This window comes from Triplophysa rosa, linkage group LG18 (assembly GCF_024868665.1).
Source record: "Triplophysa rosa linkage group LG18, Trosa_1v2, whole genome shotgun sequence".
Taxonomy (NCBI): Eukaryota; Metazoa; Chordata; class Actinopteri; order Cypriniformes; family Nemacheilidae; genus Triplophysa; species Triplophysa rosa.
The window spans coordinates 7055542-7077580 of NC_079907.1; the positions used below are offsets into that span (position 1 = coordinate 7055542).

Below are 22039 nucleotides of genomic sequence, written 5' to 3' on the forward strand. Positions count from 1 at the left end.
CCCATTGACACTCTGTATCGCCTCACGTTCTCATGCTGTGCACACTCCGCTCGTGTTGTGTGTTGAAGCCATTATTTAGCACGATGAATCATTGCTTCTTTATTTTAAAGTACAGTCCTATTGACAGTGTCTCTGTTGGTACAAAGGAAAAATCTCAAAGACACACAAAGCCTAAAAGATGCAGATCAATTTATGAAAAAACAGCTGTTAAAATCGGTGTTAAAACCAGTTTTGCTTCACAAAGACTTAGATTTCACAAAGATTTCACAAAGTTTTTTTTAGTCTTAAAGTAAACAAGCGCAATGCTCTTTTCGTCCAGTAATTCACTAAACAAACCATGTTTATCCATGTTTGTATGTGGGTTAACATTGTCTTTTCCCTCCTGTCCACAACCTTAAGAAAAGACCTGTGACCCAATTTAAGTTAAAGCATTGGTTGAAAACTGTTTCAATAGACAATATGCAATCACAGTTGAAGTACTTGATGAATTTTGTGCTTAGACCGCTTTTGGAAATCTACAGCTGAAGTGTTCTGTGTATGCTAGACATATCTCTGCGACTACAAAAAGAGATAGGCTATTCCAAATAACTACTTGAGACCGAAATTTGGTTTACGCCTCAGAACAAGAATAGCCTGCTATTATAGCCATTATAGTCTACTGAATTACTACACCCCTCACTTTCACTACACAGCCTATTTCAGTCTCCGATTCAAAAGTGTTCAGTTAAGCTACTGACGAAAATAATCGCATGCTTTTTCTGGAGTTATTCTTTACACGTATATGAACAGTTTCCTTTACACAACCCTATATTTAATCACAGTTGTTACTCATTTATTAAAGGTCTAGTGTATGAAATTTAGCGGCATCTAGTGATGAGGTTGCGAATTGCAACCAACGGCTCACTCCGCCCCTCCTTTTCAAAGCACTACGGAGGCTGACATAGGGCTAAGATGTCGTCATGTTTCGCTTCTTTGCCGAAGGAGATAACGTATTTGATAAAAACGCTCTCTTTAGAGCAGTTTCTCCATTTAGGGCTACTGTAGAAACAACATGGCAAATTCCAAGCAAGGGGACCCGCGGTGTATGTAGATAGAAATAGCTCATTCTAAGGTAATAAAAACGCTTCATAATATAAGATCTTTATACATCTTTGAAGACATAGTTATGTATATTATATTGCATTTCTGACAATAGATCCTGTAAAAAATTACACACAGCATCTTTAAGATGCACTTATGCACAAAAAAAATGTTGGACACTAAATGTTTTTAGGTTTCAGATCAAGTGAGACAACGTAATGCCACAAGGATGTCATGTAAACCATACCTGGAGATTGAATCTATTTGTTCTGCTGAAGTTTATGAATGATCCTTCAATAAATCCCTATTGGCGAGGCTTATCACGCTCACTTCCCCTCACAGCTAATACCATAACCAAACATGGATTACAATTCCCAATCCGTAAAGCCTTCCCTGCATTTGGGCAAGGCCGTATAACAGCCGCTACACAATTAGTGTTAACGCTTTCGTGAGCTTTCCCGTCTTCATCTTTTAAAGGGATATGCAACAATGCACTTTATTTGAAGTTCTTAAGCATGGTGTGAAACATATGAAGAGTTTGGTCCCAAAATGAGATAAAATTTCAAAAATCATGTTTTTTAATGCTATCATGTTTTTTATTGTTTTATTGTGTTAGTTAGCTGTATTTTTTAGTTATTAGGGCTTAAATCAAAACAAACCAACTGCAGTTTGATTGATATTAATTGGAATGCACAAGAAAAAAGTTATCTCGTTTTGGAACCAAACTATTCATATTCACTGTCGGTTGGAAATGCGAATCCTGTCGGTCAGTTCCAGGTGTCACTTTTTCGAGAAGTAGCAAAACGGTAACAGCCCTAGCTAATGGGCGTTACGGACCAGTCTGCTTTTAGATGAAGTGTATGTTCTTCTCCTGTGTTTTTTTACAGTGCCACTCCTTGCCCCCTTAGGTATTTGAGTGTGACGCTTATATTCTTGGGAAAGTTTAGTGGAGGCAGCACTGGGACCGGCTCTCTATAGTCTCTTTTAAGCTGAACTGGACCAGTGGGCTGTGTTTTCTCTGGATAATAGGGCTTTTCTTGTCTAGAAAACAGCCTGTGAAGATTTCCCATGAGCCCCTGAGCCCTGGGAGATTTACGGCTCTGCGCAACACCTTCATTATTGAAGTAGAATAAATTCTAAGCATTATTACAAATTCATTCCAGGTTCGGGGAAAACATAAAAAAATAAGTGCAATAAAAAGAGAATAACATGAAAAAAGATTTTGCCGTATTCGATTATACATCACGCTGATGGTAGGTCTTACGAATTATGCATCAATAACGGATGATAAATACAACGTACCCGTGAGGAAGACACCGTGAATTGCAATTTCGAACATTTTCCCTTTATCACTTTTGTCATTTGCTTGCTCGATTGCGTGTGTGGATGTCATTAGCAAACTATGGAAGTCAATAGAAAGTCCCTACCGTACCGTGATAGAATAGCAAACATCTGTGTGTGTTTTAACCTTTACTCTGTTTGCTGATTATAATCCCAGTTTAATCCTCACCCTGAAACCTGCCCACAAATCTTCCACAGGTAGGCAGCTATGAAGGTGGGATTCTGCAGATGCGTTACCCCGTCTGGCCCCGTTACGGCAGCTTCCTGGAGCCCGTGTCTGACAACCGCCACCTGACAGTGGCCACGCTTGAGGAGAGGCCCTTTGTCATCGTGGAGAGCGTTGATCCTGCCACCGGCACTTGTGTGCGTAATACCGTGCCCTGACGTCGCCAGGCCAACAGGACCGAGAGGTACAAACACAAATGTCAACATCTGTGGCTGCTGTGTGTCAGGTTATTCCTCAGACAGGTTGTGTATGAGACCAACATTTGCAAGTTCATAAAGTGCACAGCTTTTTCAAGGAGTTTGCACATGCAAACTTGCTCATTTGATTTAATTGATCCAAAATATTAATGGTCTCCTATTAAGAGGAGCAATAAAGAGTGTCTACTGAATGGATTATACCCTCAACTATCCATTAATAACAATAACATAAGCATCCAGCAACCTTTTCATATCGAGAATGAGTCATTATACAAACATAAGGAATGTTTCACTTTTTACTTTTTAAATGTAACCTTTTAGAGGGAAAGTGGTTTAAAGACATTTGTTGCTGTCTTCCATTGTGTTTAAATAATATTTGGCAGTTGTGTTAATGTTATAGAGCAAAAACAGAGCAGCTAATTAAAATAAATGGCACACACACACACACACACATTTAGTAATATGCCTGAAGAGTCATTTCACATATGCAACTTGTTACAGTCCAGCAAGCTTGTTAAACACTTTATTGGGATGTTGCATTTGTTAATTCTCTAAGGGGCAAGCAGCTAATTACCTCATTGGAGTATTATATCAAGAATAATAATGTTCACTAACACAATCCACCAAGCAAAACATAGAACGGAAGATTGTTTTAATGAAGATGCACAAACCATTTCGTATACACACCTGTTGTTTTCAACCTACCTGTATGATTGGGTAAAATTAGGGTGACCACCCATCCCGCTTTACGTTGTACCGCACAGCATTTTCACCGCACGTCGCATATTGAGAAAATGTCCCGCATTTTCATCAGTCTGTTGGTTTTTAGTTGTCACATTAAGAAACGCATTGAAAATGAAATGCATTATAAATAAAATACAAATACAAATAAAATACAAATAAAAAATAAAACAAATAAAAAATAAAACGTGTTCATTACGTTATTATATTACAGTTTTACGCTACCTTTCAATGGTGTCCCACACAAACGGATTAACTGTCCCACATTTGGTTTGTTGGTTGATGGTCACCTTAGCTAAAATATGTACAAACATAACTATTGGGTTAACTTAGTTGAAACCACCTGCATAGGTTAATATGTAACCCAGTGATTGATTTTGTATTTTTTACCCAACCATGGGCTGAAGAAAACCTGGTAATTTTATTGGGTGTACAAGCGGTACATCTGGACCAATATAGTACTTACTGTACAGGGAATTGGGGTTACATGTATCTTCACTTATCTTTGTGCAGTCACTGTTTTCATTGGCCATGGTGTGAAATCTTGAGGAAGGGACAAACGACATTTGTATGTCTTATGATTTGGAGGATATGTTTCTTTCTTAGAAGATCTGAAATGAAAAACAGGGGATTAAAGCCCTCTAAAATAGTGTCTAGAAATACCAGGGGTCATTGCCTTCCTGATAGAATTGTTGGTCATAAATAAAAACATTCAAAATATTTATGGTTTTATAAAACAAACAATATGAATATCATTCATGTTTTATTTATGCATGCTGAGCTTTCTTTGGCACCCATCTGGCCTGCCTCTTGTTTAGGAATAAGACCTTAGGGGACTAGTAAAAATATTTATTATTGTATTTATATTTAATATTTAATAGACCACATCAGAAGACATAAACAATGCTGGTTCAGGAGAACTTCCTGATTAATTTTTTTTAACTCTACAAAAACATTTTAACAGAATACAACCAATAGCACATTTATAACAGAGTCAAAATGGTAAACAAATATCTTTAAATTTGAATTATATATGTAAAATAAAAAAATAAACCAGAACTACTGCCATACCAGTGTTTAGAATATGTATATAATCTTTATTGGTTAATTAGTTATTTATTTTAGTATTAAATATTTAGTCACTATAGGATTGTGTTTTTAAAAATAGACGTGAAGTCAAAGAAGTGAAAAACAGTAAAATTCGACTGAAATTCAGGCACCTTTGAGGCTCTAAATGTTTTTGTCCTCACATGAACGTCTCATCTTTATTTACCAGAGTGGCTTAATGACTTAAACACAAGCTCATCCAATTGAAGCTCTTAGTCTAACCCAAACCCATTATCAGGTATTATTTGGCTCATTTCAGTAATTAATCCCCAACTCCACATGTCTTATGACATAAACTTGCAGTTTTTAATTTGTAACTTCACAGGTCCCCAAGTAATTTGCTTTGTCAGTGGGATTCCTAGACATGAACAAGTAAATAGTGGCATTCCAAAAGTTTTGTCTTTTGTTCCCGTGGGTAAGTGAAAGCAGTCTGGCTGTATTGTGTGGCTCTCGAGGTAACACATGGTGAGTGAGCAGTGAGCAGCGCGCTGCATCCAGAGAGAAATGACAGCCTCATTATAGCTCCCCGCTGAGAGGAGAAAGTGTAAATAAATCATAAAACAAAGTAATCACCCCTCGGGGAGTGTGTGATGGCCGAGGGGGAAACTATGATCAATAACCTGAAATGTGACGCTCTGCTTTGGGTCCATCACACCTTCATGCTATAATTGGCGCAAGTGTTCGTGAAGTTCTGGAGAGTTTGACAGCTGTTTTTAATTGGACCTGTGGTAACAATGAGCATTCGATGTGAGAGAGAAGTTAGAAAGGAATCCCAAATCTGGTCTACAAATGTGTTATTTACATCTGTTAATTAGTTTATGTGTCAAATAAGAATGGCATTATTTAGCAAATGAAGAGTTTATTTCCAAAATGAGATAACTCAGTTTTAAAAAAAATTCAAAATTCATGTTTTTTTATAGTGCATTCCAGTTAATATCAATCAAACTGCAGTTGGTTTGTTTTGATTAAGCCATAGTAACTCAAAAAAATACAGCTAACTAACACAATAAAACACAATAAAACCATATTTTTTTATTTCATACACATTTTTTATTATAGTTATCTCTTTTTGGAAACAAACTCTTCATATATAGTAAGAATAAGTCACAAACGGCACTCTTAAAAACTTAATTGGGATTTTACATGAAACAATAAATAAACAAATCAAATGAATATACTGTTTAAATTGAGTAAATATAAGTAAAAAAATTACAAGTAAATTTGAGTAACTCAAATATTTCTATTAGAATTCACCAAAAATATTAAGTCTCTATTAAAGTTTATTAAATACTTCTTTAATACATTTAAAAAATACTTTTTTCATTAAATAAACTTAAATAATATATGTAAACTTCAGAGAAATTAATTGTTGGATTTTTAATCAATTTTTGTATATGTCACACTAAAAAAACAGTAACATGATTTTAAAAGATTTTATTAAGTTAATATAGCTGTTTATTTTTGTGATATTTACTAAGCACACAGAATATTTTTGTAAATATGAGTGTAACTGCATTATAAAGAAATTGTGTCACATTATGTATTAATCAACTTACAAGTTATTAATAAGTTTATTATAGCTTTTTGGTGCTATCTGTCATTTGCCTAAAATCTCTTTTTATAAAAAAAATGCTAGGCACAGGCAATTTAAGAAGATATGGGGGGCAGCTTCACAACAAATGCTTGACTAAGACACTCTTCTCCAAACTATTAAGTGTTTGTGTCCATTACATGTTAGGAATCAGATTGATGCACTTTGACACCCACTTTCTCTTCATCTTTGTCTCATGCCTTGTGTGTATGTTTGACTGATTACACTTAACCCAAAGCACCAGCAGCGTTTGCAGGAGGTGAGACAGGGTAGCGAGAGACATGCTTGTTTAAGTTACATCCAGACCTTTTGCAAACACGTCATTTGTCTTTCTTTGTTATGGTGGCTGCCAGTGGTGAAAGCCTCGCATTGCCGGCCCTCCGCTCGCGTCCCCTCCGCATACAGCTCATTGCGCAGGAGGTCTGTGCAGGGTTAGAGGTGATATATCATTATTGCTCTGTGAGTTTCTCTGCTGAGTGCTCTAGGCAGCTAACAGTTAATGGAGGCCATCGGTTTGTTTGGGAGATATTTCAAGCGGTTTGTTCGAAGGCTCACAACCAATATGCCATTTGTGTAGTTGGATGGCTGAAGGTTTACAATAGGAGAGTTATCGTTTATTACCTTATCCGGTCTGAATTTTGCTTCCGACATTTACTTACTGATATGAGTAAACAATTATGCGGACTATTTGTAAATGTCATTGCTGGTAAATGTCATTTTGCAATTAAAAAAGGCAGCTGTTAATGGAGAAGTTCACCAAGATTGATAATTCAGTCATCACCCATATACACTAAATAAAAAGACTTTTGGATAACATAAAAATATACAGTAAATAGGTTGCACATAAAGAGATACTGCGTTTGTTTAAGATAAACATCCATATTGACAACGCTGTTAACCATAATGTCTAACTTCCGTTATCCCACAGAGAAGACGGTTTCCTATTGGAAAAAAAAAATGCCGCATTCGTCACCAGAACTTACGACACGCCGGAAAAACAAGCCTCAGGTTCACATGCAGCCGAGGGATAACGGAGGTTAGACATTATCGTTAATAGCGTTGTCAATATGGATATTTCTCTTAAACAAATGCATCGATTAACTTCAGAAGACCTTTGTTAAGACTACAGAGCCGCGTCGAGCAGTTCTTTGATCGATGGATGCACTTTTTGGAGCTTCAAAAAATTCTACAATTCTACCACTTGAAAGAAAAAGGATATATGGTATAATAACTCCGACTGTATTATTATTCAAGAAGAAAGTCACATTCAGTTAGGATGCATTGATGGTGAGTAAAACATGGAGAAATCTTGTTTCTTGGAAGTATCCCTTTAAAGTTATATTTACTCATGTTCAAGTTGTTCAAACTTAAGTTTAAACAAACAATTTTATTGTATAAAGTTTCTTAACTCAAACATTTTATTGTGACTCAATTTCTTGCAGAAGATAAATAGCAGTTTTTTTTAACTTACATTCTTTGTTAGAAACGTAACCTCCCACAGCCTTACCACAAGCAACTTCTTCTGAACAATGATAAACACTAACAACTCTAATATATACAACAAACTCTTCTATCTCTAAGATAAATGAACATTAAAAACGAACAAGTCTTTCTTTTAATTGAAGAACACATAAAATAACAGTTCATTAAAATAAAACGTTTTGAAGCATGTCTCACGCAAAGCATGCTGAGAATTGGAAGTCCTCTGCCCAGTTTCAACTATTTATTTTAACACAACACAACTCATTCATGTAGTCCTAACTTGAATGGATTAAGTTTGATGATTGAACATAAAACATCATGTTGTGATCAAAAAAAATGTTTTTAATTAACCTGTATTATGTGGGAGCTTATCCAACATGAGGCCCAAATGTGACAAAAAGCACCTTAAACATATACAGTACTGGTCAATACAACTAGTGCACTATATAAGTCATACCATAGATTTGTGTGAGGGAACGACTTACAGTATGTCCTTAAGTTATTCACTGAAAATCATTCCTTATCCTCTAAGCTGTAGAATGTATGATTATTATTGAAACGATTGTCTTCTAATCCTATTATAGCAACACAAATCATTGCCTCGCTCCATATTAATGCTTGTATTATTCCAGTCATTTCCTGGCCACAAATAATTTTTATCAGTAATCTCTATCAAACACTCTTTGTGTTGCCCAAAAACCACATGCTTTGATCCTTTTCACAAAATTTTGGCTTTGTTTTTGAAGAGAAGTTGAAAATGTTTGTAAATGTTGAACTTTTCTTTGATCTTTTCTTGCGCAGTATCACAGGTCACACAGAGCCGTACACCAAACTCTGCTGCAAAGGATTCTGCATAGACATCCTGAAGAAGCTCTCGCGCACCATCAAATTTTCATATGACCTTTATCTGGTCACCAACGGGAAGCACGGCAAGATGGTTCGGGGCGTCTGGAATGGGATGATTGGAGAGGTATGAAATGGCACATTCTCTCTCTTTTTTTCTCACATAAGCACGCTCGCACTTCAAACATGTCAACAGTTTAGAGCTCATGGGAATTGAGCTAAATTAGCACTTTTCCTGACGTTACTCGTGCCTCTGTCTCTATTTAATAAAAATCTACAACATCCTTCAATTACTGCAGCTAAACTAGTCATTTATGCAGCAAAACTGGCTTTAAAAAATCATCTTGACGCATTCATCCTGTGATCTCCTGCCGCGTGTAGCGTCACTTCATCCGGTGGTTAAGTGTCTTCCACAGCTGCTGATCGCTTCATCGCATCTCATCACCTGCATCTGCTCACACGCCGAGAAGTTTAAAGATAGCAACCCCTCGCTGCACATACTGTACAGGCCTTAAACGCTTTCACACCGGGCGAGATGTTGGTTAAATGAGATAAATAATCATTATGTAATTGTAGGAAAGAAATTCAATTCTGTCATGAGTGTGATGTGATGAAATTTTATTGATTGAGAGTGACGGGAAACCAAGTCTATCAACACTGATGTGCGAGGTTACGAGGCCTGTGAGGACAGAGAACACGGTTTATATCCATTTTTTGTTGTTGTTGTTGAAGAAACTGGAAATCAAGGGGTATTGAAAGCAACGGGTTCAGTTTTATTATTTTCTCAAAAATTGTTAAAATAAGTAATTCATTGCTATACTCAGTGGAGTACCTGTATGTTTCGAAGAAAGAAACAACCTTTTCCTTACAATTTCATCATGACTTAAAAATGCCATAAATGTATTGAGCTGTCAAGCCTCTGAAATTGCACTCTTTTAAAGCAATGAAACCCATTTCAGTGAAAAATGTAATTGGCAGCAAACGTGGTCTTTGATCCTTGTGAAGAGATGCTGTATGAGTCATACAGACACCTCAACCTAAGGCACAACATTTCATTAACCATCACTGAAAATAGATGAACTTGAAAGTGTGAAAAGGGGTGACAAGCAGTCTTTAAACAACCATATAAACCACCTCCACCGTAAATGTAACTATTTCAGGTAGCAGGGTTTTGGTTTCAATTTAACAACGTGTGTGCCTCAGAAAATGTTAATGTTTAAACAGCTTTACAAAGTTTCCAAGTTACTTAAATGAGAAAAATCACCAATGTCTGATGAAGTCATCTGTAAAGTCTAAATGCTTATGTGAAAGCAAAAAGATTCGCATTTTTCTAGTTGCTTTCTAAATGCTTTAACTTTTATGTCACTGCTGTCCTGCAGGTATCTCCATATTTTGTGGTTTTTATCGTGATCTATTTGTGATCATTATTAGTCACTCTTTATCCTTGACACTGGGCTTTGCAAATATCTAACCAATAAAAAGTATTGAAAAGTGCTTGTCAACTTGGACAATACAGTATTTATTCATTTCAAAAGTACAGTGTTTTCCATTTTCTGAAAAACTGTGAATTTGACATAAAATGTTTCAGAAGGACAGCAATGATTTGAGAAAAATTGTGACCCTGCCTGTGAAAACCCAGCTAAAGTAATTTTGTTTTTACTGTTTTCTACAAAAATCATCCTACATATTGTAAAGAACATTCTGTCAAAATATAACCATGAAATCTTTAATACTGATTAAGACCATGTCAAAAATTGAAATCATAGTGAAATCAATGGTTGAAATCAAATTTTGATGCTTGTTATCTCATTTTCACAGACTGGGTCAACATTTACCACGATTTTAACCTAATTATACTTTCTCTGTACTTTTTACGCGTCTGAAATAGTAATAATTCCACAGACATGTGTGTATTGATGTGGCTGACTTCAAATCCTGTCTCTCCTGGTTCAAGGTCTTCTACAAGCGTGCAGATATGGCCATCGGCTCTCTTACAATCAATGAGGAGCGGTCCGAGATTGTTGACTTCTCCGTGCCATTCGTGGAAACAGGGATTAGTGTTATGGTGGCCAGAAGCAACGGAACGGTCTCACCTTCAGCCTTTCTGGGTGAGAAGTCATCATTAGCCCTTTTCTATAGATGAGAAGAGCCTGCAGACAGTTTAAAATATTTACACCCAATGGCGGCTGTGATCTGAATGTGATTAGATTAAAATTTTATGCCCACGTTGGATTAAACCAGTGATAAATCCTCACGGGGAAAAACAATTTGTACTTAATCTCAGACTTTGCACACAAACAGAGGCATTTTGTCTACACTAAACATGAATCAGTTCATTATTCATGCTAATTGCGGCATGTCTCTGTGACAAACAAATGCACAAATTTATTTGCGAGTTGTCATCAGCAACGGCAGTTAATCATCTGATTTTTGTTTTTCGGTATGAATTACTCTCTGTCTTTCTCTTTCAGAGCCCTACAGTCCTGCCGTATGGGTTATGATGTTTGTAATGTGCCTGACTGTCGTGGCAGTCACCGTGTTCGTCTTTGAATACTTCAGTCCGATTGGCTACAACCGAAGCCTTCTCAGTGCCAAAGGTCAGCCTTGGTTTTTCAAACACTCTTTTGTCTCTAAAGCTTTGAAAGAAGAAGAATAGTTAGGACCGGTCTAATAAATCCACATAAACCAGGCTGACAGGGTGTGTACTTGTCTCCTAGTGTAAAAGGTCATTTTTCGGCGTTTTAATTAACGTTTGTCGCTTTGCTAATTTGACTTTGATTGATTGCTTGGCTTTTACATGGCTGTATGTTACACACGAGCCACATTCAAGAACTGATGTCAAGGTGGAACTTGAATAGAAAGTCTTGGCGAAGGTTCGCGGCTTTTAATCATTTTGCACACGTGACCTGATCTGTGACTAATTCAATTAAAATGAGAACATCTGTTATGTCGGGTGTATGCATGGTTTTAAAATGCATTTCTGATGCAATGGCAGGTGAATTGAGAAAACGGTTGATAGTGTAACTGGAATAGTAATACGTAAGTCAGTTTTATTAATTTTGCAAAATTAAATTTGACCTTCATTCGGCTTTTGGCAAGTTTTATTTTTGGGCACTGGGTGTGCATGTATTTTGTGTTTTAAGCATTTATCATTTATAGCTTAAAGTGATAGTTCCCCCAAAAATGAAAATTCTGTCATCATTTACTCACCCTCTTGTCATTTCAAGCCTGTATGTTCTTCTACAGAACACAAAAGAAGATATTTTGGAGAATGTTTTTAACTGGCACCCATTGACTTGCATTGGTTTTGTGTCCACACAATAGAAGTGAATGGGTGCTGGCGCTGTTCGGTTAACAACAATATGTTCTTTTGTGTACTGCGGAAGAAAGAAAGTCATACAGGTACTAAACGACAAGAAGGTGAGTAAATGATGACTGAATTTTCATTTTAATATAGGTTAGTCAAAAACTGAAGTATTAATCAATATATTTTTTACTATACTATACTATGTGCTTGTATACTATCTCATACTCATTCCTGCTCATGTTCTCATAGCCCCTGGAGGTCCCACCTTCACCATCGGGAAGTCTGTCTGGCTTCTCTGGGGAATTGTCTTCAACAACTCTGTACCTATTGAAAACCCCAAAGGCACGACCAGCAAGATTATGGTCCTGGTCTGGGCTTTCTTTGCTGTCATCTTCCTCGCTAGCTACACGGCCAATTTAGCCGCCTTCATGATCCAAGAGCAGTACATTGACACTGTGTCTGGGCTTAGTGACAAAAAGGTGAGCTGTAATTTTAAATGAGGTGTGTGACAGATGATGCCTTTGGACACCTTTTGACAACCAAACATCAGTGAGCCCAAGTAGCATTCAGAATAGTATTTTGGTGACAATTTAGCATTTACAAAAAACATGAATGTCATTGGATAACAAATGTAAACAAATTATGATATAACTTTTCTCTGAATATGATGCACGTCTTTTCTAGTTTTATTTGTGCCGTGGTCAGTTTTAATGTAGATTATATGCAGTTAAGTGCTTAATTGGTAAATTCTGAGGTGCCGGAATTAGGGGGCGTGGGTATCTCTGTAGGGTTTCTATCTAACCGGCACAATTGAAGCCCTGATTATATGTTATATCTGCATCATGTTTATTAAATATTTATTGATTTCATTTATAAAGTTATATGGGCTTAATTCAAGGACATACAGCCACGGAAAATATTAAGATACCATTTCAAAATCAGTTTTACTGATTTTACAATTGACTATTTATTGTTTTGTGTTTTGGTAAAATTATAATTTCTGTTTCATTCTGTGAACTACCAACAAAATCCGTACCAAATTCCAAATAAAAATATTGTTTCTATTTGCATTTATTTACAGAAAATGAAAACTGGAGAAACAGGTCAAAATAACAGAAAGATGCTCTGTTTCTTAAGACCTCAAATACTGCAAAGAAAACAAGTTCATATTCAATTCTAAGCAATGCAACAGTAATATTTGTACATGTATTTAGGAAAATGTCAGAAATTATTGTATATGTGATGATAACCTCGATTCATGTCTTGTCATGCCAGTCTTTCACATTGCTGTTGGATGACGTTGTCACTCCTGAAGTTTGATTTTGTTGAAATTCAACAGACACTGGACTGGACTGACCACAATACATCTAGAAATGCTGATTACGTGAAAATTTGGAATGGTCTCTTAATTTATACCGTACATGGCTGCATATTTTAAGTCTCCTCCTTATATGTTTTGGGGCCACTGTTTTAAGTGTAAATAACATTTATGGCAAAAGTTTGAAAATAAAACCCTTGTGTATAATATATCACTATGATGATTAGTCAGCTTTTTATGCAGAGCAATTCACACAGGCAACAAAGAAACAAAGAAAGAAAAGTGTAGCAGAAACAAACGCTTACAAATATCAGTTAATTGGCAACTTTCAAAGTTGTCTGTCACTGACGCCTCACAGTCTACCTCACCATTACTGATTGCCGTTACATTCATTAGTTAGCTAGAAGCGACAGAAATGCTTCAAATTATGCAAACGTATCAGACCTCGGGGGAAAACAGGGACAGATTAATCGCTCGTAGATTAAAAGAAAAACAAAATAAGCGCTTGAAGGCACACTTAAAGTTTCGCCAGCAGTGATACATAGTAGCGTTAGATATGCATATTTATAAGACCTCAGCCTTCTCTAGGGTACCACAGTAATGACTATCTACCTCTAATCCTCTGTCCTGCGGCCTGTTTTCATTCTCATTCTCAGAAAAATGAACAATAGTCCAATATGATCACTCCGAGCGAATTGCATTTCTTTGTATTTATCTTGTTTTAGATCCAAGCGTCCAAACGCCTTGATCAGTGCAAGAAAATACAACAAAACAAATCCTAAAGATAACGTTTTTCCCAGTTTATTTTCCTTCTCTAGGGCTTTTGGGCTGTAGGTGGTTGTGTAAAATCTGTTGATCTGTGCTTTCAAGGTTAATCCGCAACCTGCCTTCAGATCAACAAGTGAAATGCAGTTTATTCCTTTTTGTTGCAGTTTCAAAAACCCCATGAACATTATCCTCCTTTCCGCTTTGGGACGGTTCCAAACGGGAGCACTGAGAGGAACATTCGAAGCAATTACCCCGACATGCACACCCACATGATAAAATACAACCAGAAGGGAGTGGAAGAAGCTCTCAATAGCCTCAAAACAGGGTGAGCTTCTACAACTTTATGTCAGTGTTTGCGTGTGCAAGTTTTGACCCTTTACAAAATAGCACTGTTGGTACCACCATCGTTCAGTACTACTTTTAAATGAAGATAAACACAATGGTTCATGTATCATATTCACTGTATTGACATAATTATGTTATTTGTTAAACCATTTGCTCACTTATATCCTCTGTGTAGGAAGCTGGATGCCTTCATATACGATGCAGCAGTTCTTAATTATATGGCTGGCAAAGACGAGGGCTGCAAGCTGGTCACCATTGGCAGCGGAAAGGTCTTCGCTACCACAGGTTATGGCATTGCTCTGCAGAAGGACTCCCGCTGGAAGCGCCCCATAGATCTGGCTCTCCTCCAGTTCCTGGGAGATGGTAAATTGCACTTGGGGGACCGGAACTGTTCCACACTTAATATGTTCTCGCCCAGCATGAAACTACCACACATTTCACTATAAAGTACTCGGTGTGCTGTGAACTGAGAGCTTGTGTAATGCCAATGCAAACTACGGGCATCTCTGTTAAACTGTTGATGCTGGCTCTAGTCTTCACCATTACAGATTTTTCTGATTGAGCTTGACACAGTGCATTCTGGGATGCACACGTAAAGGATACACACAATACTCCCATAATATTTGACGTAACTATGCTATTAATTATTAAGCTTAGTGAAAATTGTACTGACTACTAGAACAGCCTATACATCGGGAGCATTTCTATTTTCATCGGGAGCCATTCTGCAATGTAACTCTCTAGGTTTTTAAACGGATCATACATGTGGTTCTTATAACATTCTCTTGTTTTGTCTTTGTTAAGTAGCTTTTGACTACTGTTTTTTCTGGCATAGTTTCTGACCCTTTTTCCACTCATGCAGGGGACACGCAGAGACTGGAGACAGTATGGCTCTCTGGAATATGCCAGAATGAGAAAAACGAGGTCATGAGCTCCAAACTGGACATAGACAACATGGCAGGTGTTTTCTACATGTTGCTAGTGGCCATGGGTCTCAGCCTGCTGGTCTTCGCTTGGGAACATTTTCTTTACTGGAAACTCAGACACACTGTTCGCAAGTCTGAACACTTAGATTTTCTGCTGGCTATTAGCAGGGTAAGACCTCCTTTATACCTTACATTCCAAAATTGTTTTTGTGTTTTGCATTCAAGTTGCAGTGATAAATGTATACTTTTATCTTCTCGTGTTGCTATCTAGCATTTAGAGTAAATATAAAAATTAATCTGTAATTTTGTTAAACATTAATAATTTACTCTAAAGATGCACATTATATAGATTGAATTGCTAATGTAATAGATAACATGAACTAACAATAAACAATACTGCCAACATTTACAATCTTGTATCTTCATATTTCGTGATGTGTATTTTTTACCATAAATCATTACTATTTGTCACCTTTATGTCTGTCACTGGGTTTTGCAAATATCTAACCAATAAAAAGTATTAAAAAGTGCTTGTTTGGACATCCGAGGTTTTGGAAGGACAGCGGCAATTTGTTAACAAGTTTAGATGAACTGACAATGAACAAAACATACAGTATAATTAATTTGAACATTTACTGCATTTTCAATTACTATTTTTTTTATTAACCAACATATATTGTTTAGGTTAATTAATACATTAACATTTGTGATTGAGACTTTATTGTAAAGTGTCACCACAGTACTTTAACAACATTTATTTGTCTTTGTTATTAATACATTTTGCATTAATTAAACAATAACTAAAACGTATATGTACATGAACGCATTATGTACATGCGCTTACAGTATATTTATATCAATTACCATTACCCAAAATGACTAAATAAATAAATTAAAAATGTATTGTTCATTGTGAGTTGAAACCTGTTTTATTGACTATTGTTTATTTATACAACCTTATTGTAAATTAAATTAAATAATACATTTATTAAAATATATATTTTTTTTTAAATGGAGAGACGTACATGAAATTGAATCTAGAAATGCACAGTATCAATGCAAATTATTCATTATGCTGCTTTACATTTCAGGGCATATACAGATGCTTTAACGGCGTTGAAGACATCAGCAGATCCGCGAGCATACAGAATCCAGACGTCACCGCCAATTATGCTCAGGCCAACATGTTAAAAATGCTGCGGACAGCCAAGGACATCGTCTCCTCAACCAAGGTGGAAAACTCATTGGATAACGCCACAAAGACCATCGAGAACTGGAGCAGACATGGCGGCAGCCTACCAGCACGTATCCCACAGGTGACCACCACTGAGAAAGTTCCTGGTCACTTTTCTTACCTTACTAACATCACCGAGAACCACATACCTCATTTACAGCATTCCATAACTCCACCTTTCGCTCAACATGCCAAAACCACAAGCCCACCACCAATAGTCAACCACAGAGTCCTAACACGGCCCACTCCTCTACGATACACGCTTCCTGCCAGGACCAGGGGGTTGTACGATGGTATGCTTCCTGTTTCCAGTCTGAGCACTCCGCATCTAGCCATGCATGATCTTCACTCTGATCCGGCACATACCAGTTCTTCCTTCGTTCCTTATAGAGATCTACAGGTGCCGGACATCTACACCGAACACCACAGGCAGAAAAAAAGAGCCCATAATCTCCTCATAGAGTCGATGGACTTGAGGGGTCTTCACGATTACAAAGACCAAATAACTCGCGCAGACGTGAATGATTTTGATGAAAACAACCTCTCGTCCTTATACAGTGAAAATCCTTTCATATCGGGTGACACGGCATGCAATTCCTGCATTAAAACGTACTTCGACCCTGTTCTTGATGACATACCGTTGATAGGGAAACGAAAGCTTCATCGAAGACCTTCGTTCCTAAAAGCCACTTGGGGTCCTGACAGAGTCTGGTTCCCCGCTGACAGACCCTCGGCCGCACCCTCATCACGAGGAACCATCCCAGACCTCTTCCCTTGCGTGGACGTACACGGACGGGTTAGAAAAAACACTTGTTTCGCCCAACCAGTGGATCACACCTACCCTCACCTGTTCCGACGACATACAAGGAAAACTCAGAAGCTAAGACACAGCCAGTCAACCAGGCTTCCTTCCTATAAGGAGGCAGTTTTTCACAATCCAGCGGTTGTTAGGAGGGCCTCCAGCATGGTGCATAGACCCTACTCGTACCCCGAGCTGCCGATCTTTCAAAGTCCACTGCCGTACGGACCAGCGGAGTTGTGCAACATCTTCCCCTGCATGGGACATCCCGCTGACAATGTTTCTAGAGGGTACAGGGCGCCCACACATCTACAAGATGACCATTTAGTGCCTGTCCCAGGCAGCAGGGTAGTTCATAGTAGCCCCATTGTGCCCATGTCATGGGGGAGAATTTCTAGTTTGGAATCGGAAGTGTGAACTTATTCGTCCACGTGCCAATTATAAACTTTAGCCCTGTGGTCCGAGCTTTTACAGACTAATAAACCGATTTAGGGTTTAAGGCTGAAGTGTGTCATTTCTGCAACACTAGAGTCACCAAAAGTGATGCTTTTCAAAAAGGATTTCTGAGTGCTTCCAATTGGTCGGATCATTACGCCATAAACTATGTGGAGCTGGTGTGGACGCTCAAATAAACAGACTAATGTCCTGATAGCACCACCAAGTCGCAGTGTTTACGCTTTTCAGAGGAATCCACCTACCTACCCCTACTTGCCACAGCCTAGCTGACATTTAAAAATGACACACTTCAGCTTCAACACAAGCAGAAATATAAACCGTGTTACTAGCGTTGGTGGGTTTTTGATTACATTTTTTTTTATTTAAAGTGCAATAATGTAATCATTGAAAGAGGAGGGATTTGAGGGAACCATGGCAACCTTTGAATGGACGAACAACTGGACTGTATATGTTTGGTTATTCTTATCCCCAAAAATGTGATACAGTAATTATTGGACTGGGTGAAAGATTTTCTTGTTGTTTTTTAAGAGATTGTAGTAGACGAGTAACTTAACTATATATCTGTATCTATATAACACGTAATGTGATACATTTTATTTATTTACGTAAATTTGGTATAACACACAGTATGTATTCTCTATGATACTGAATTTTGTAAACAACTTAGACATATTGTTCAATATTTTTTTAACAGCAGGGCTATATTTCTGTCTCTCATCCGATGCCTCGATCTTCCTATTCTCTCTCTTGGCTGCGAGTGGGCTTTGAAGAAGAGCTGTTTGAATGGTTCTCTAATATTAGCATCATCGAGGATCTTCACACTTTAATAAATCACAAAGGCCCATCAGTTAGTCCTTTGTAACCGCTGTCGTCTTTAGATGGCTGACAGAGACAACCCTTTGAACACTGCCTTTTATATGCAGAACCATATTTTAGACATCGCCGACTGTTTGACACAACCGGAAATCATAATGTTACTTTAATAATGTTGAGAATATTGTTAAATGTGATGCTCGTAGATCAGGTTTTGGCCTGTGGAAATGGACGACTACAATAAGCCTGTTTGACCTGCATACTGCACCTCACATACCCACGAGGTAGTCTGTCTGTGCCTCAAAATAAGCTCGTGAGTGTGAACGAGAGAGAGAGAGAAAGAGAGGAAGGAATCCACACTTCTATCAGCTGGGATTTAAGCTACAATATCTGAATGTTTATGAGCCTTTTGGCTTTTGAGGTTGTCATGAGAGTCTCATTAAACCAACTCTGTGGAGTGATTATCCAGAAGGACGCTCTACCAAAAAGTGTCTTTTACTTTAAGAATTTCATTATGTTGGCTGTCTCTACAGCACGGCATTCTTGTGACGTCCAAGGTGACCCAGGCTGGGGTAATTATGCTCTACGGTTTTTGTTATCTCCGGATAAAGAGCCCAATTTTCAAACTTCGAGTGAGAAGCGTTTTAGAATCCAAACATCTAGTACTTTTTATCATCATCTTTTCTTTGTTGCAGTTTATAGCACGTTGATTTAATCTTCAATACTGCCAGCGCTCACCGATAGATTTATGTGCGGTAGGATAATCGTCCTTTTTTCATAACATTCCTGCCAGTTCTGTGACAGCTAAAGAGAAGCCTGGTGCAGAATGACATGCATTTCATTTTCATAAAAACACAGGCACGAGGAGAGGCAGGCTAAAGCCATCATCATCATTGTGCCAGTCTTATTCTGCGTGTTCCTGAAAAACATATTATTGAATGAACTTGCAAGTTGATAAATGATTCAATACATGCATATAAAAACATCAAGGCAGGCCGGGGATCGTCCTCTGGAAGAAATAAGCAGTAATATATCAACGCCACAGGTAGCTGTGGTGAAAAATGAAATGCGTTTAAAAGTCAAGAGGGCCTTGTCTCATTCAGCAATGAGAAAGATGCAATGGAATGACGAGGCAGACGTGTTATCCAAACATTAATAATTCACCCGTTCAGTTAAATGTGTCTGTTCATTTTAAATATTTGCTTGTGCCCTCCAGAATAGCATACGCTCTTACAAATAAGGTTTTTTTAATGGTCCTTTGTTGGTTTCTGAGTTAGTTATATTGTTTTTTATGTTGCAGTGTAGTGTCCAGGCAGGAAAGGAATAGCTCACCCAAAAATGATCCCCATTGACTTGACCATAGTAATTTTTATTCCTACTATGGAAAGCCAATGGTGACCATTTTTTGGGTGAACTATTCCTTTAGTATATAGTGTTGTTTTCTAAAGAGCAAGAAATAGTTCAAAATTTATAAGAGCTTGTATAGCCTACGCACTTACAGGCACGCTCACAATACGACTATTACTCATACCTACTGTGCCACGCCTTCATACGGTTGCATTTCTCTAAAGTGTCAGTTCAGGGGCTGTTAATTGTCCCAGATGCTGCTGGTCACCTTGAGCCAAGGGTTTCGCAGCTTAGTGGGAGAGGGGAAAGGTGATGGAGGAAGACAGCACAGAGAGGCTGGAGATATGACATTCTGAATAGACTAATGAATAGCAGAATTAACTCATTGCTCGTAGGCATCAATAAACATCTAAAATTATACTATTTATGCTTTGTTCGGTCATGACTCATGAGCCCAAGAATAATGAATTTGGTTAGAAAAGTGGTTCTCAAACTGTTGGCTGAGGTCCTGAGGTGGTGAAATGTGACCCTGAAAGCCAGGATGAAGTTCAAAAGTTAAAACATTATGTCACAACAAAATAGTTATAGCCTATCTAAAAAAGGCTATATTCACAATACCATAGACAATGAAGAATTAATGGTTCTCTAAAGACCCTTCTGATTCTGATGATTATTCCATGGTATCGCTGTGAAGAACATTTTGCAGCACTTTTTGTGAAAACTAGATTGTATGATATATTTCAAGATGCTGTACTAATTTATTTTATATAATACATCTTAACCATATTAAGGATTTTATTGACACTTTTTATTATTTTGCTTAAACAGGATTATACGTTGGCTATTGAAAACATTGTTCTCAAGCTTTAACATGTCCTTAGTCAATGGAAAAGATATTAAGGTGGCATTTTCAAAGAATGTCCTCATTCTACATGATGTAGAATTATTTTTTTTGTAGAAAACAGTAAAAAGTTACTTTAATTGGGTTTAGTTGGATTTTCACAGACAATCTAGAATTTATCATACATTTTGTGTAATCAGACATCAGGGGAAGTTAGCAAAGCAACCATAATATATAATTTATTATGTTTTCAGTTAAATTAAAATAAGAAAAAAGGAAAAATGCAAATGCAAAGTTATTTAATAATTATGTTTTATGTCATTAATTGTCTTTGGTGAAGACCAAAAATGGATGCACCCTACACAGGGGACATCATGCTGAAAAAGTTTGAGAACCACTGGGTTATAACAAGGAAGACGTGTTAATGTATTGTAGGTAACTACACAATCATAAAAGTGTTTAAAAGATGTGAAGTTAAATACATTGTATGCACTCAAATGAGGTCATTTGAGTTGCTAGCACAATGTTGAGAATTGTGTGTACAGTTCTATGCTGTTCTGTATGTTTTACAGTATATTAAAGAATAGCAGTGCAGGAATCCAAAGTAAAGATCACATCTATCACATCTATAAAAGAAATACCTGTAACAAAACATTGCAAATTAAAGAGAATTCATGAAAAGACTAGTGTTGTTCATTTTTAGACAAATGTTTTTTCCTAGTCCGTTTCTGGGATTTATCAACAGTTTCATGCTGTGGAATGCAGGTTTTATAAGTGATCTGATTACTGGTTTTCCATCCATTTTAAGTAGGTCTAGCTTCTAACTATAATTTGCATTCCCTTCTTGTATGGTTGTAGTCAACTCATGTAAAAACCTACCGCTCAGTTTTAATTAAAGCATCCATATGCTGTGTGAATGAATACTTCCCAACCTTTGTACTTATTATCTGTTCTGGCTCTCGTGTTTGCCCAAAAGGGATCTCGTCGTGCGGCAGCAGGTCACAGACTGACCTGACCTTTCTGCACCTTCTACCTGAATCCTGCCGAGCTTTCAACCAGCCTCACAAGAGAGGTTGAGGGTTTATTAACTTTGGATAACCGCTCTGTTGAATCAAAGGTATGGTCCGCTGGCTAATTATTTAAAAGCGTTCATGGGCCGGTGTTTTCAGTGACAGCTGGGGGATAATAAGGGTATGTTCTTGTCATCAGAAGCTGGCTGTCTTTGTCACGGGTATGGTGGTGAGACCGCCAGCTCTCTCCATAATTAGATGGGCTGT

General features: G+C 37.5%; 1 protein-coding gene across 1 annotated transcript in view; it reads left to right on the plus strand.

Annotated features, from left to right (window-relative positions):
• grin2cb (glutamate receptor, ionotropic, N-methyl D-aspartate 2Cb) overlaps positions 1-21597 on the plus strand; it is a 38777-nt gene extending 17180 nt beyond the window's left edge. Inside the window, 9 exon segments of the mRNA XM_057359341.1 lie at positions 2620-2831; positions 8567-8735; positions 10563-10716; positions 11080-11205; positions 12165-12394; positions 14166-14326; positions 14522-14709; positions 15209-15441; positions 16364-21597. Of these exon segments, the coding sequence (XP_057215324.1) occupies positions 2620-2831; positions 8567-8735; positions 10563-10716; positions 11080-11205; positions 12165-12394; positions 14166-14326; positions 14522-14709; positions 15209-15441; positions 16364-17722 (2832 nt within the window). The 3' untranslated portion in view covers positions 17723-21597.
• Positions 21598-22039: the final 442 nt, after the last annotated feature.